The sequence below is a fragment of the Triticum aestivum genome, chromosome 1A (genome assembly GCF_018294505.1).
Source record: "Triticum aestivum cultivar Chinese Spring chromosome 1A, IWGSC CS RefSeq v2.1, whole genome shotgun sequence".
Taxonomy (NCBI): Eukaryota; Viridiplantae; Streptophyta; class Magnoliopsida; order Poales; family Poaceae; genus Triticum; species Triticum aestivum.
Window position 1 is genome coordinate 241727092 of NC_057794.1, and position 15660 is coordinate 241742751.

Genomic DNA, 15660 nt, shown 5'->3' on the forward strand with positions numbered 1-15660 from the left:
CCAGGGAAACTAGCGTCCCATGCGTCATTAAACAGAACACGATCCAACTTCACCAAAGTGGCCCTCTCTTGCTCGTTACTCCAAGTGTACCGACGGCCGTGCATGTATAATTTCTTTAGCTGTAGCTCGTTGATGAAGCCCCTGAAGGCTGACAAACATCTGCGGTTGATGTTATTGTTGTTTTTGTCCGTCGCCTGTGCTATCAGATTGAAATCTCCTCCGAGGAACATTGGCGTGCCCACTGGAAAGGCTTGCACCGTTGCCTTCAGATCAGCCAGGAAAACCATCTTCTCTGCTTCTTGTTGTGGTCCGTACACCGTCACCAAACCAAAAGGGGCTCCATCCGTCGTGTTCCCATGCGCCGCAATAAAGGAATTACGAGCATCCACATTAGGGAGATTGAACTTCGCCCCAACCCATGCGAGTAAAATTCCACCGCGCGTCCCGTCCGCGGGAGAGAAGGTAAACTTGTCAAACTCAGCCCCACAACACTCTTGCACCATCCTACTGTCCACCACAGATAATTTGGTTTCTTGGATACATGCCATGGCCACATTGTGCGCCTTCACCACAGCCCTAACCACACCTCTCCGTGCGGGGTGTGATTATCCTGTAGTTACCACAAAACAAGCACTAGGTCAGTTGGTTAGTTGCCAAATTTCTTTACCAAGACAATGGGTGATCGATTCCCAAGTAGCTCTTACTTTTGCATTTAAAAACAAGAGATCAACCTCCGCCAAAAAATCGCTGCTGCCTACGTACAAGGATCAACCTCCGCCCAAAAATTCGCTGCCCATATACGAGAAAAAAAGAATCTGATTTAACCTTCCTTCGCCAAAAAATTAGGAAACAAACCCCGCCTATCTCGTTCACGATCTCAAAAAGTCGAAGCGAAATCATCGGAAGCGACCGCGGTGAACAAAATCATCAGGAGCGAGCGCAAAAACTGCGGGAGAAAAGAAGAAAACATGGGGTCGCGCACGACCATAGGATCTAGAACGGACGAGATCCAATGTGTTCGGATCCGTTGCAGAAATCCTGCCGACTGGATTTTAGCTTTCTCGTATATTAATTTACGGAGGGAGTAGCTAGTTGCTCTGCTGAAATCGCTGGTCGCGTAAAACTTTAGGTTCGCTTCTCTCGAAAAGAAATAAGGTGGCCAGGAGCTCGACCATGGAGGGCACTCCCGCATAGGGAGGAGAAGAGAGGGGGTGGCCTCGATGACGGCGACCGCGTCTCCCCCCACCCCCACCCACGCGCGCGAGCCCTCCAGATCCGCAACTTCGAGCTCCTGCAGTACCGTTGGCGGCCACGAGCAGGTCCTCGAGCATGCTGCTGCTGCTCCGGTGCGGGGCAGAAGAGACCGGGGCGCAGGCGCACGTGCCGCAGCTGTAGCTGGACAAGGACTGCGCGCGGGCGGAGCAGAAGCCGTTCTGGAAGGGCAGCGGCGAGCAGAAGCGTTCTGGAAGGAGCGCCGCGCAGCGCAGCAGCAGCCGGCGGCATCGTCGCGGCTGAGCACGCCGGTCGCTAAGGGGGCGGAGGCCAGGCAGGCTGTGTACGCGAGAAAGAGGAGACGGGGATGACTCGGTCAAACTCTGCAATTCAATACTTCCAAACAGAAAGGGACTATAATTGGTTGCTCTCTTTAGATTTCAAATTGTCCAAACAGAAAATCTTGAATTGCATTCTATTTCAATACCTTGGTTGATTTGGTATTGCAGCTCAATTCAACTCGTTGGGCTGAATACATACATTCAAACAAAGCATAAGAGTACAACTCCTCCCGTCCCATAATATAAGATGTTGTTACAACCAGTATACGAGTACCTTCCAAGAGGTAATACTAACATCATCCAAAGAAGATATCACATTGCTTTGACCGGAGCTAGAATTGAAGTACATGCCTTTAGTTCTGTTGATGAAAGAAAATGTGTCCCATAAATATTTCCAGAATAAAATAAATGTGTTGTGTATGCAGGGAGATTGGTTGCGATGATGTGCAGGAAAGCTGAAATAGAGTTATATCTCAGCAGCTTGGGAAGCAAGAGCAGTGTAAGGATTAGTAGGAATTGCAATCAGTTCTCATGGGCACCTGGGTGCCAATCTGGCTGGGCTTGCTCAACCCAGGACACGAACTCATTCGCAAACAACTCATTTGAAAACCCGGTTCCGTCCAGAGCAGAGAATTGCAGGCCATGCTGTCCAGGTTTCTTCTGCCCTCGTGGACTGACTTGCATGATGCGTAAGTGTTTCTTTTCAAACAAATTACCCCCTAGACACTAACTTAATGATGCATGCAATCAACAGCATTATATTCCTTCCCGCACACACACTATATTCCTCAAGTCCCAATACATCAATCATTTTAGAGTTTCTTCCTCCACTTCTTTTTTTGTTGGTATTCTGTATTCTCAATGTTATGTTTACTTGCTCTAAATCCATTCTTCTTTTGTCCAGCTTGTCCTTTGGGTGCTTATTGTCCTCTTGGGACACTGAATAAAACTACCAACCTTTGTGACCCGTAAGAGTAATGTACACTGAAGATTCCTTATTTACCATGCGACACTCTTCATACGAATTTCATAGCACATATTGTTTCTCTGTGACAAAAAATATTAGGTATTCTTACCAAATAACTCCCGGATCAAACCAGACATGCGGCAGTGCAGATACTTGGGCTGATGTGATTACTACCAATGATGTCTTCTGCACTCCAGGGCACCATTGCCCAACCACTACCCAAAAACTTAACTGCAGCAAGGGGTAGTGTATTAGCCTTCTCTTTCTGTGGTACGTTGTTATGTTTATAGTGATAACTAATACCAAACTTTGTATTTTTCAGGTCCTATTGCAGGAAAGGTGCCACTGGTGAAAATAGTAAGCATCTTGTTTGTTTTTCTTCTGAATTTCATCCATTGAGAAGCATGAGTTAGAATTACTACTTATTGAATAACCTGTGCTTTCTACTTATTGAGAAGCGTCTTGTTCAAATATACTGTATATGATTTGTCAAGCTCCAAACATGATTTTAACATTTCCTGGAATCCTAACGACTAGTTTGCACCCACTTCCTTCTAGAGTTAAAATCATGTTTGGAGCTTGACAAAATGGAAGAGCTCCAAACATGATTTTAACGCTTCCATTTGTCTGCTAAAGATAAATTTTCACCCCCTTCGGTTGCTTGACATACCTTTTTAATTAAAAGCTAGATAGCCTAGAGCACTTGATTCAAACAAGTCGTGCAAGTTTACAATTGCTATGATCTACCCTTTGTATCACTTATCTAATGTAATTTTGCAGAGTGTAGATGGAAAGGCGGGTGTAAGGAGAATTCAGAAAAAGAAGAAATCGCTTTGTTTGGTGGCATACTGATTGTGAGTAGTGCAATTTGCCAACTTTCTGGGCCACGACACTCATTTCGACTCATACATTTCACTAAACATTTTCTCGACAAACATAGTGCTAACTTATACCTTTTGATTTATCAAATTGTTGTCTTGTTAGAATTTGTAACAAGACAACAATTTGATAAGTCCTAGAATTACATGCAATGTTAATGCATTGCCAATGCAAGTCTTATTTCCTTTTGTGTAAATACGATCCAGTTATTTTGTTAATATATATGATTGTTATCGCCAATGCAAGTTTATATGCTGTAAATTTCTGCATAAGTTGTGACTGTAAGGCATCCTAGTTTCTCTCTCAAGTGATTTTCGTAGAAACCCACACAACATAAACAGGAGCATCTAAATTGTTACCAATACCTATTTACTTAGAGCCAACGATCTTGTTCTCGTTCTTTAATGCTAGTATTTAGTAAACAATTCGCTCGTGATCTTGTTTATGCAGGTTGTCTTAATTGTCATTTTACTACTGGTGTACAATTGCTCTGATCAATTCATTGCAGTTCGAGCTAAAATTTTATCGAAGTCTCGTAAAAAGGCAGCAAAGATTGCGCAAGAATCAGCAACAGCACGGAAAAGATGGAAATTAGCAAAAGAACTTGTACTAAGGCATGAGATGGAAATGTATGAGTCTTCTGATGCACCTGAGGAATTAGCTACATCATCTGATGGGATACTACATGCTGATAAAGGTAATGGTAAGAGATCAAAAAATCGCAGAAAGCTAAATGTTCGCACTGAAAGGTTCAGACGTGCATATAGTCAGATTGACAAGGAAAGAGCTCTGCAGCTAGACAAAGACAAATTAACACTCGCTGGAATAGTGTCTCGAGCTGCTGAAAACAGACCACAGAGGCCAATGCTTGAGGTGGCCTTCAAAGGTCTGACATTATCCATTGGGAAAAAGAAACTTCTACAATGCGTTACTGGAAAACTTTCACCAGGTAGGATAACGGCTATTATGGGTCCTTCTGGAGCAGGAAAGACCACATTTCTCAACGCTGTGTTAGGCAAAACATCAGGCTATAAGAAGGATGGATTGGTCCTTGTAAATGGAAAATCCGGATCGATGCAGTCATATAAGAAGATAATTGGTTTTGTTCCACAAGATGATATCGTACATGGAAACCTGACGGTTGAGGAAAATCTGTGGTTTAGTGGACGCTGCAGGTACTGGATACATAACAAAGCGCAATTCATTTGTGTTCCCAAAGTATTCTTTTGGCCTTACACTAAAATTTTCAATGCACAATTTTATTAGGATCAGTGACATAGCATTGCAAGACTTCAATTCGCTGCAGAATTCGACAATATTATTCTTTACAGTTTCTTCACGAAATTCATTGAAAACGATGTTTAATTTTTCAGATATAGTTTAGTTTGATTATTAAAGTGTTATATCATTTATTTACTTATTTATTCATATTCCCCCCTTCACATACATAAATTAATCATCTCTTGTATGGCATAAGTTCTGTGCCTAGATGGCTCCTAATAGTTGATGCATATTCTTTGCTAGGCATCTAAAAGAAGTGATATCTCCTAATTAATTTCAGCAACTCTTTTGATGATATCCTTATTGTACTTTCATAAGGCAATCATTTTCCTCTAACAATCACTATTCTTTTGTGAAACAGGTTAAGCAAAAGCATGTCAAAAGCTGATAAGGTTCTCATTCTAGAACGGGTTATAGGGTCACTAGGGCTCCAAGAAATCAGAAATTCCCTTGTTGGGACAGTGGAAAAGCGGGGTATTTCTGGCGGACAAAGGAAGCGTGTGAATGTTGGGATTGAAATGGTTATGGAACCATCTCTTCTGATATTAGACGAGCCAACAACAGGCTTAGATAGTGCTTCCTCCCAACAACTTCTAAGAGCTCTTCGTCATGAGGCATCCCAAGGCGTGAATGTTTGCGCAGTGATTCACCAACCAAGGTTTCCTTGTAAACTTTGAATTAATCATTCCTTTATTTCTTCCAGAAAGAATCCTTTTCTAATCTTGAGTTGAAAAGACATAGCTCATATGAAAAGTGCTCTTGCAATTTATTGTAACATTAATTGATCAGCTGGCCAATACACTAGGTCTACCTATCAGTTGGCGTTCCAAAATTTGGTAAAACAAATTCATCGACATGAGTAGTAGTAATGCCCAACTTTATACAGTGAGTCGTATAAATATGACTAGTCAGGAAGTCATTTATCCCTGTGTGACTAAAATAATCTTCTCTACACATTCTTTTCTACTCCCTCTATCCCAAAATAAGTGTCTCAAGCTTAGTACAACTTTGTACTAGCTCTAGTACAAAGTTGAGACCCTTATTTTGGAACGGAGGGAGTACTTCATTAAGATGAATTTGGATCTAATATGTATTAACATTTTACGCAGCTATACTTTGTTCAGTATGTTTGATGACTTTGTTCTTTTGGCAAGAGGCGGCCTTATTGCTTACCATGGGCCTGTAAGTGAAGTTGAAAATTATTTCTCAGGCCTGGGGATCAAGGTTCCTGACCGCGAGAATCCTCCAGACTATTATATTGACATCTTAGAGGGAATAGCAAAGACAAAAATGAGCGGACATGCCACTCCTAAACATTTGCCACTTCTCTGGATTCTGCATAATGGATATGATGTTCCAGAAGATATGCGGAAGGACCTTGAGGAGATCAATATGATGCACGAGTTATATACTGTAGGGTCCATTACTAGAGAACTATCTTCTGTAGAACAGACAGAGAGTAAACATTCTGTGCACCAAAATGTCAGCCAAAGAAATGATTTACTGAATAGGAAAACACCCGGTGTACTTGCACAATACAGATACTATTTAGGGAGGTAATCCGATCTCCTTCATTTCTCTAACTTGCTTTGAGTTTGGTGAATCATTTTGTAACTCCATAGCCAAATTATGTTTTCAGGGTAGCTAAGCAACGTCTACGTGAAGCTACGCAACAGGCTGTTGATTACCTGATATTGTGTATTGCTGGCATATGCATTGGAACCATCACAAAAGTAAACGATGATACACTCGGTGCAGCTTCTTATGGGTATACCATAATTGCAGTCTGTAAGTTGGCACCATGTGTTATTTTTATAAATGTCCTAAACCATAAAGTAGCAAAAAAATAAAACAGAAGAAGAAATATTCTGTTCCTGTAAAGCATCTTAGATTGCAAAAATATTGAGAACCACTCCACACACACTAGGTACACCGGACTGCATAATTGGCGAGAGACATTTGTAACACCTGACCTGGCCATACATAACATTTTTTTTCGAGAAAACGCAAGAAGAGCTTGCATTTCATTGCTTTGGAAAGAAAGGAAGTTTTGGTTACAATCCTCCTAGGAGGGAATTACAGTGCCTGGAGGCATATCAGTGCACGTCCCATGTTTGCGGTAAAATGGCACGAAGCCCTACGGCGCCGGCTCTGGCACAAAGGGCGGCCTCGTCTTTGATCTTCGTGAGCAGATCGGTCGTCGAGGGCCGGCCTCTGTTGAAGACGCAGTCGTTACAGTGCTTCCATATCATCCATGGGACGAGGAGGGCCGCGGAGGCGAGGCCCTTGCGCATGGGCTTTGGGGTGTCCTGTTGCGCTGTGCGCCACCAGTCATTGAGGGAAGTCTGCTGTCGGGCGGGGCACAGGGGAGTCTGAGCCAGTGCAGACCTGGTGCCAGATCTTCCTGGCGAAGGGGCAGGCAAGGGTGAGGTGGTGCATGGTCTCGGGGGCCTGGTCGCAGAGGAGGCATCGTGCGGGGTGTTGCAGGCCACGGCGGGCGAGGCGATCGGTTGTCCAACATCGGTCCAGGCGGGCGAGCCAGTGGAAGAATCGGACGCGCGGGGGTGCCCAGTGCTTCGAGGTGAGCTTCCATGCGTCGCAGCCTGTGGAACCATTGAAGGTGGCGAGGTAGGCCGATTTGGCAGAGTAGACGCCGCGGGGTTCCACCTCTAGGAGAGGCGGTCTGGCTCGGCGGAGAGGGTCGTGGCGCTGATTGCCTGCCAGAGCTGTAGGTATTGCCCGATCTCATGTATGCCGATCGTGCCGTGTATGTCCCGTGCCCATTGGTTGGCCTGAAGTCCATCGGCGACGGTCCTGAGCTTGCGGCGACGCTTGGGGATGCAAGCGTAAAGGAGCAGCGCGATCTCGCTAACGGAGCGCCCGTCAATCCATCGATCTTCCCAGAAGAGGGCCTTCGTGCCATTCCCGATTTGCATGGTGGTGGATGCGAAGAAGAATGCACGCTCCTCGGCGGTGAACTGTCGAGGCCAGCCCATGCTCTGGTTCTGTCCGTGCGGCTGAACCACAACCAGCGGATGCGGAGCGCGAGGCTGGTCCGGCCGAGGTCGCGCACGCCTAGGCCACCGAGCGAGAGCGGCCTAGCGACACGTTGCCAATTGACATGGCAGTGGCCTCCATTTGCCTCCGCGCGTCCAGCCCACAGGAAGCCTCGCTAGATTTTCTCGAGTGCCCTGATGGTCTTCTTGGGGGCGCGAGGGCGAGGAGCTGGTGGATCGGGATTGCGCTGAGGATGGCCTTGACGAACGCGAGGCGGCCGGCCTTGTTCATAAGATGCGCCTTCCAGGTGGGTAGCATGCCGGCCGTTTTGTCGACGACGGGCTGTAGCTGTGCAGCCGTGGGGCGATGTAGAGTGAGGGGGATGCCCGGATAGGTGATTGGGAACTCGGCGAGGGGGCAGCCCGGTAGGTTGACAGCGGGCGCGGCGTCATCAGCAGTGCATCGGATCAAGGTGGCGGAGCTTTTGGAGTAGTTGACCAGGAGGCCTGAAGCTCGGCCGAAGAGCAGCAGGATGCTCTTGACGGCAGTGATGTCGCCGATGGTGGGATGGCAGAAGAGGATCACATCGTCGGCGTAGAGGGAGACCGAGGGGACCGGGCATCGGGGGTGCAGCCGCTGTAGGACGCCCAGCTCCGTGGTGCGGCGGAGGAGGTGACCCAACATCGAAGGCAAGGATGAAGAGCTGCGGAGACACGGGGTCGTCCTGGCAGAGGCCACACCTGTGCCAGATGGTGGGGCCGGGGTCTCCGTTGATGAGCACCTTCGTGCTGGCTGAGGAGAGCAAGATGGCGAGCCATTCCAGGAAGCGGGAGTCGAAGCCGTACTGCCGGAGGACCTCGAAAAGAAACGGCCAGCTGATGGTGTCGAAGGCACGAGCCAGGTCCAGCTTCAGGAGGGCGCGGGGGGCGCCGAGCTGGTGCAGGAGGCGCGCGGACTGGCACACGAGGATGAAGTTGTCGTGCAAGCTGTGGCTGGGGATGAATGCGTTCTGGCAAGTGCTGACGAGGCTGCAAAGCTTCGGCGCGAGGCGGAGCGAAAGGACCTTGGTGAAGATTTTGGCGACAAGGCGAATTAGGCTTATGGGCCTAAAGTCACCAAGGCCGCGAGCGTCCGCGCGCTTTGGGAGCAGGGTGAGCAGTGCCTAGTTGAGGGAGCAGAAGCCTCGACCGCGCATCTCGTACAGCCGCTGGAAAACGTCGACAAAGTCTTTCCGGACAATGGGCGCGCGCAAGAACTCGGCGGTGTAGCCGTCCGAGCCGGGAGCTTTTCGAGCAGGGAGGTGCTTCACCGCCTGCCAAATTTCCTCGGCGTCAATGGGGGCGTTGAGGTCGTCGAGGTTTGTGGACGTGATCAGCTCGGTGGGGTCGAGGCTGCAATCGCGGGGCGTCTCACGGCCGAGCAGGGCGTCGAAGTGCGCGTAAGCCGCGGCTGCCATGTCGCAGGGGGCGGAGATCGAAGCGCCGTCCATCGTGAGGCCGTGTATCCGATTCTTCTGCCGCCGATACATGCATTGCCGGTGGACGAATGATGTGCTGGCGTCGCCGTCCTTGAGAGTCAAGATGCGGGCGCGCTGTCGAGCAATGGTGCGCTCAGGAGAGGTGAGGCCAAGGTAGGAGGCCTTGATCTGCCGCCGAAGCCAGTCTTCGTGCGGGGACAGAGATCGGCTCTCCTGCGCCGTGTCCAGCCTGAGAAGGAGCTCCCTGGAGATCGCAAGCTTGAGGCGAACGTTGCCAACAATTCGCGTGCTCTAGCTACTAAGCTTGCGCGCGGTGATTTGCATGCGCCGCATGAGTCGCCGGAATGGGTCGTCATCGTGGATGGAGTGCCAGGCGCCCGCCACAATGTCGTGGAATCCATCCAACCGTGTCCAGAATTCCTCGAAATGGAATCTTCGATGTCCTGGCGGCACCGGTTTGCAATCAAGCGGCAAGGGGCTGTGATCGGAAACGACGGAGGCGAGGCATCGAAGGTGGCATTCCCCATGCGGGTCCTCCCAATCGGGGGTGCAGAGGACGCGGTTGAGGTGCACGACGGTTTGGGGGATTGCTCGTTGGACCACGTGTAGCGCCGAATGTTGAGGTAGACCTCTTTGAGCGCGAGGTCGTTGATAGCATGCCGGAAACGACCCATCATGCGGCGATTGAGGTTGCCGTTGTTCTTGTCTTCGTCGCGGTATATGAGGTTGAAATCACCGCATAGCATCCAGGGGCTGTCGCAAGCCGCCCGGACGTCTTGTAGCTCCTGTAAGAAGGCGATCTTGTCGGCGTCCAGCTGCGGCCCATAGACCACGGAAATCCACCACAGCGTGCGCGCGCCAGAGGGGGCAGACACCCTAGCAGTCAAGGTGTTTGACGTGAACTCAGGGTCCGAGATGGCCACCTCCATGCTTTTCCAGGCAAGCAAAATACCACCACGGGTGGCGTCCGCAGGGAGGTAAACATAGTCATCGAATTCCGAGCCAAGCGCTTCAAGGACAGTCGACGCGCAAACCAAAGCCATCTTTGTTTCTCGGAGGCAAACGATGGACGCATTAGCGCTTACAACAAGTGAGTGAATGGCGGTGCGGCGGGCACGCGCATTGAGGCCGCACACATTCTAGATCAGGATCTTGGGCTCGTAGTAATCCATGGAAAAGAGGTCGACGGTGGGGTGCGGGGGCGCGGTCATGCCTCAATCGGGCTGCCGGCGAGCACCGTGGTGATCGGCGCGATCATGGGATCCGCGGGTAGCTCGCGATCGACCAGCGCGGCGATGGCCGAGAGGATGGGCAGAGGGATGGGCGTTGCGAAGAGGCCTTCATACGCCTTCATCTCGGCCGACGTGATCCTTTGGTCGACCCTAACGATGCCCAGGATTCGCAGGATGTGGATCTGCGAGCGCCGCTCAGCCGTCGGCGGGGCTGCGGACTTGCAAGACGAGGAGGCGGTCGAGCGCCCTCGTCGCAGGGTGAAGTTGGGAGGTACGCGTCGCGGGCGTCTGCCGGGGGGTGGGAGGGCGACATCGATCTGCTTGGTGGCGGCGGCGAGGAAATCTCCCAGAGTCCAGGAAGTAGGCGCTGGCACGCGTGGGTGGGAGCGGCGTAGGGTGATTGGGGGGGGGATGCGAAGCGCGCGGGCGGGCACGACGACGTGGCATTGGGCTCGACAGAATGCGTCGCATGCATGTCTCCATGTTGGGCCGTCGCCTGCACGTCCCCATGACGGGCCGCCGCATGCCCCGTGCCATGATGGGCCTCATGCTGGGCCTCGGGCGGGTGTTGCGTCTCAGCAGCTGAGCGGCCGCGGCTGGGGCAAGGGGCGCGTCCATGCATGGTGGGGCCCCTGCGGAAGCCTCCCGGGGCTCCAGGACCGGTCCAGCTGTCGACTCGGGGGTCGCCACCGCGGGGATTCGGTCCGTGGACCGGTCAGCAACGAGCGCAGCAGCGCCAGGGGGGACAGCGACAGAGCGCTGCTTTGCCCCGACAGCGGACCAGCTGCAGGCGTCGAAGGCTGGGAGTCCGGTACCTCCCTAGCCAGCGATTGGCCGTCCACAGGGCCATCCTGATCCCCATGCATGTCGTGGCTTGCCTCGCCCGGTGCCGTCATCGTGTGGCCCGCCCCATGTGAGGAAGGCAACATGGGCGGGCTGGTTGGGGCAGGGTTGGGGGAGGGCAGAGCCAATGGTCGCCGGTCAGCTGTCGAGCTGGTGGGTGGTGGGGTGCGGGTTTCGGGGCAGGAGGACGATGGTGGCGTAGGGGGGTGGGGTAGCATTGTCACAGGCCGCCAGCCTTTTCTTTCCCCGACGCTTTCCCCTTTTGGAAAAGCGACGAGAGCCCGTGGGTCCCCCAGCAGCAGGCCAGGGTCCATCATGCGCGTGCGCCTCGGGGGCAACGCCACCCCGGCCGTACGACAGCGAGGTTGGCACCACCCGGCGTCGACGACGACGCCACCAGCACGGCCATGGTGGCTGGACACGTGACAGCACGCGGAGTCGACAGCCATGCCGTCCTCGCGGCCGTCAGGGGCACCGGAAGAGCGGCGGCGCTTACGCCCGAGGCGGCGGCTGCGGTTGCGTCCCGCGGCATGCTCGCGACCAACGTCTCCGTCATTGCCGTCTGGTGCGTCGTCATCGCTCGGGCCAGGGCCATTACGAGCGGGAGGCTGCGCGGTCCGGCGGGGCGTGGCCGAGGCGAGCATGATGGAAACCGGGTAGATGAGGGTGCGCACGGCAGGCGGGAGGGTGCGGCCGTGGGCGCGGTTGCGGGAGGGGACGGGTTCGACGATCTCCAGGATGGCCGCCTGGCGGATGCTCGCGGGGTCGCGCGTGTGCGCGGTGAGGCGGATGGTGGCAAGGTCGGCGCGAGAGCGCGTGCTCCGGTGGAGCCGCTCAATCCAGCAGCTGGTGCCGAGGAGATGCTCGGCGGTGGATAGATGCCATGCCTGCGCCGGGATGCCGCGGAGCTCGAGCTCGACGCTGCAGTCCAGGGAGCCGAGCTGGGCATGGGCGAGCTTGTTCCACGGGCGGAGCGCCAGAGTGAACCCGGGGCCGTTGATGAAGTGGTCGCCGGCGAGGCGGTCCATGAGCTCTCTGGTGGCGAAGATGAGGAGGAAGTCCTCGAGGCGATGCGCGTGGATGGTGAAGTCGCCGGGGAGGAGGTCGAAGGATGAGTACATGACGCGCTCAACGTCACGGGCGGCGACCGCTGGTCTGTCTCCGGTGATGGAGACGACCATCCCACGGCGCAACACCGTCTCGGCCTCGTCCATCTCCATGGAGCGCGAAATGATGACGCGCACCGGGTCGATGAGCGGGGCCGGCGCGGGCTGGGGCGGCGCCGCGGGCGGGGCTGCGATGTGGGGGCGTGGCGTCTCCCGGGTGACAGCGGTCGGCGCAGCGGCGGCGACGGTGGTTGGGGGGGGGGGCACGGAGGACGCCGCGCTGGAATTTCCAGCAGTTCCGCGAGCCGTGCCCGGGGTAGAGGCAGCGGAGACAGCGGACGTCGTTGGTGCACTCGCGCACGGGGTGGCCGGGGTCCAGGCAACGGAAGCAGAGGCCAGCAGCCTCCTCCGGGGATGGGCTGTGGCGGTGGCGCCGCTGGGCCGGTGGGGTGGCATCGCGGCGCGTGCCCCGGTGCCGGTTCCTGTGGCGGGGGGCTTGGAAGCCGTCTGCGTCGACCTCCGGACCTCCATGGACGCGGTGGACCTCGCTGCGGGGTCCGAGGCGGGTGGCGGCTGGAGCGTGTGGGGGCGGCGCGGCAGGGCCGGTTGCAGCCGGGGGGAGGGAGGCGGCGAGGGCAAGGCCCGGGGCAGGCGGAGGCAGGATCTCGCGGGGGACTCGCCGTCGGAGTCCATCCAGCGGCGCGAGCTGGCGGAGCCGAGGTCGAGGTCGCCGGAGCTGCCGCAGGGGGAGGCCATGGGCGTCGGGGGGGGGGGGGGGGGGGGAGGGGCTAGGGGTGAGGAGGGCTCCTCTATCATATCTATAAGCTTGTATAATTTACAATATTTTTTGTCAAATAAAAATAAAAAATTGATTTATCACTTCATGTGGCATCTTTACCTGCAATATATGTTACTTACAATAGCATTCTTCCTGACTTTAATTTGCTTTGTGCACAGCACTGTTGTGCCAGCTTGCAGCACTGCGATCATTTTCACCAGAAAGATTGCAATACTGGAGGGAGAGAGAATCTGGCATGAGCTCTGTAGCTTACTTCCTTGCAAGAGACACTATTGATCATTTCAACACCGTGGTTAAACCAATTGTCTTCCTCTCAACATTTTATTTCTTCAACAATCCACGGTCTACACTTGGAGATAATTATTTGGTCTTGCTTGCGTTAGTTTACTGTGTAACTGGCATAGGTTATACTCTTGCAATTTGGTTTGAGCTGGGGTTAGCTCAGTTGGTAAGTAGGCAATTATCAAATACTTTACCATTCTATGGAAAATCCAAATTACAGGAGGTGATTTAGCTTAATGAACTTTGCTCTTGCAGTGTTCTGCATTGCTACCTGTGGTACTGGTCCTGGTGGGCACTGACCCAAAATTTCCACAATTTATTAAACAATTCTGCTATCCCAAGTGGACACTAGAAGCTTTCATTATTGCTGGAGCAAAAGAGTTAGTAGTTTCTCCCTCAATGTTGTTAGTATTTCCCATTTCCTTAAGCAGCAAATCGACACTCGATGAATAGTAAAAGATGAGTTCTTGTCATTCAATTAAGCTTGTCTGCAGCACAGGCTAGGCAACATTAACTCCTAGAAAAGCATATTGAGCTAATTGTTCATTCATATCTATATATAGAAGAAAAAGATCCTGGGTTTCATAATAGCTTGAAACTGCTAAAAACTGTTTGGTGGAGTGAGAAAAATATAATATTTTCACATGCAAGTTGTTGCAGGCAATGATCACCCCGGCATATACTGAAAATTGTAACTAATCCTCTTAGTGCATATGTATTTTTATTTTTATTTGGTACTAAAGTCTCTAGAGTAAATTACTAAATATCAGCAGTTCCTCGTTCAGTTGCCCTGTAGAAATTTTAGGTAACCAGGCCCCCAACTTTTATAAGTCCAGTACAAATGTTTCTTCTGTTAGTATAACAATCAAACTTAAAGCCTTTTACCCTTTATCCTAACACATATTCTTACGGTATTACCCTTCAGGTATTCTGGTGTATGGCTGATTACTCGATGTGGAGCACTGCTAAAAGGTGGTTATAATATCAATTATTTTGCAATCTGCATCGGCATTATGATGCTTAATGGTGTACTCTTCCGGTTTGTTGCTCTGCTTAGTCTGTTGAAGCTAAGATAGACGTAAGTATGCACATAATTAGGTTTTTGTCAATTTTTCTTCTGCTTTCATTTCACTTAACCTGGATATGTGGATTATGAAGGTTCTTATCATCTCGCGAACTAAAGAACAAGGGTGTGTTCTCTTGAATATTCAAGATTCAACTGCTGCGGAATTTGTATATAACAAGGTTATCACATTGGTAGAGTAGAGATCTCGAGAATATATGCAGATTTGTAATTATTATTCTTGTCCATAAGCTCTTGGGGGAATCGGGCCTACATAGGTAGCATATATGTTTGTACACTTGCTGCCCTTCATTTCTCGAATGCAAATGTAATCTCAAATTGTCCCTTTGTATTTTATTTTGCTGTATGAAAAGTGTGAAATCCAGTTCTACTAGGACAGAAAAGCAGTCTGGTCGTTTTAATACATTATCCACATTTCTCTGGAACACACACTTACCTTGGATTCTGCGGAAGGTGCAACTCTTTTTTTATTGAGAAAGATCCTTGAATGTATAACAAGAAAAAAAAACACAGATAAAAACACACACACACACATACATATATATAGGACTCATTTTCTATACTCCTTGAGAGTATGTACTCCCATATTCAATATACCTCGTATATGCATTGACTATACCCCTTTATCATTCTCAATATACTTCATTAAATATTCTAAGATACCTCAATACGAGTTTTGTTGAAAAAATATCATTTGCGACCTACTTTTTGTAATATACCTTTTTCACGTACAAACAAATCAGTATATACGTAAACCTTTTGAAAATATGAGGCACACATGATTTTTTTTTCATGAAATCCATTTTAGGGTATCTAGTAATTATCAATGAAGTGTATTAAAAATAATAATGAGGTATAAAAGATTCATCTATGTGGTATATGAGGAGCAAGAGTACGTACTCCCATAAGTATATTAAAAATAATAATGAGGTATATATATATATATATATTTCTATTTCTATTTCTATTTCTATTTCTAAAGGCTCTTGATCTTATAACACTGTTGTGATCTTCTATTTCTAAAGGAGCAATGCTACAACTACGCACAACTTTTTCGGGAGGTGACATACAGGCTGATGTGGGCTGTTTTGATTCGTAATTAGGGGGAAGCGAGGCCCACACTGAAGCTCGGAGGGGGGGGGGGGTAGTGAGGGTAGTAG

General features: G+C 50.6%; 1 protein-coding gene across 2 annotated transcripts in view; it reads left to right on the forward strand.

The window, feature by feature from the left end:
• LOC123044273 (ABC transporter G family member 25) overlaps positions 1 to 14873 on the forward strand; it is a 36325-nt gene extending 21452 nt beyond the window's left edge. The window contains exons 1-14 of one of the 2 annotated variants that reach the window (XM_044466985.1): positions 1054 to 1837; positions 1979 to 2242; positions 2458 to 2521; positions 2620 to 2763; positions 2843 to 2877; positions 3301 to 3374; positions 3850 to 4574; positions 5042 to 5338; positions 5790 to 6236; positions 6320 to 6468; positions 13293 to 13582; positions 13672 to 13796; positions 14342 to 14494; positions 14575 to 14873. In XM_044466985.1, coding sequence (XP_044322920.1) covers positions 1801 to 1837; positions 1979 to 2242; positions 2458 to 2521; positions 2620 to 2763; positions 2843 to 2877; positions 3301 to 3374; positions 3850 to 4574; positions 5042 to 5338; positions 5790 to 6236; positions 6320 to 6468; positions 13293 to 13582; positions 13672 to 13796; positions 14342 to 14492 — 2802 coding nt within the window. In that variant the 5' untranslated portion in view covers positions 1054 to 1800 and the 3' untranslated portion in view covers positions 14493 to 14494; positions 14575 to 14873. Of the gene's footprint in view, positions 1 to 1053; positions 1838 to 1978; positions 2243 to 2457; positions 2522 to 2619; positions 2764 to 2842; positions 2878 to 3300; positions 3375 to 3849; positions 4575 to 5041; positions 5339 to 5789; positions 6237 to 6319; positions 6469 to 13292; positions 13583 to 13671; positions 13797 to 14341; positions 14495 to 14574 lie in introns of those variants that run through there. The other variant, XM_044466976.1, reaches the window with a different exon arrangement.
• The last annotated feature ends 787 nt before the right edge of the window (positions 14874 to 15660 follow it).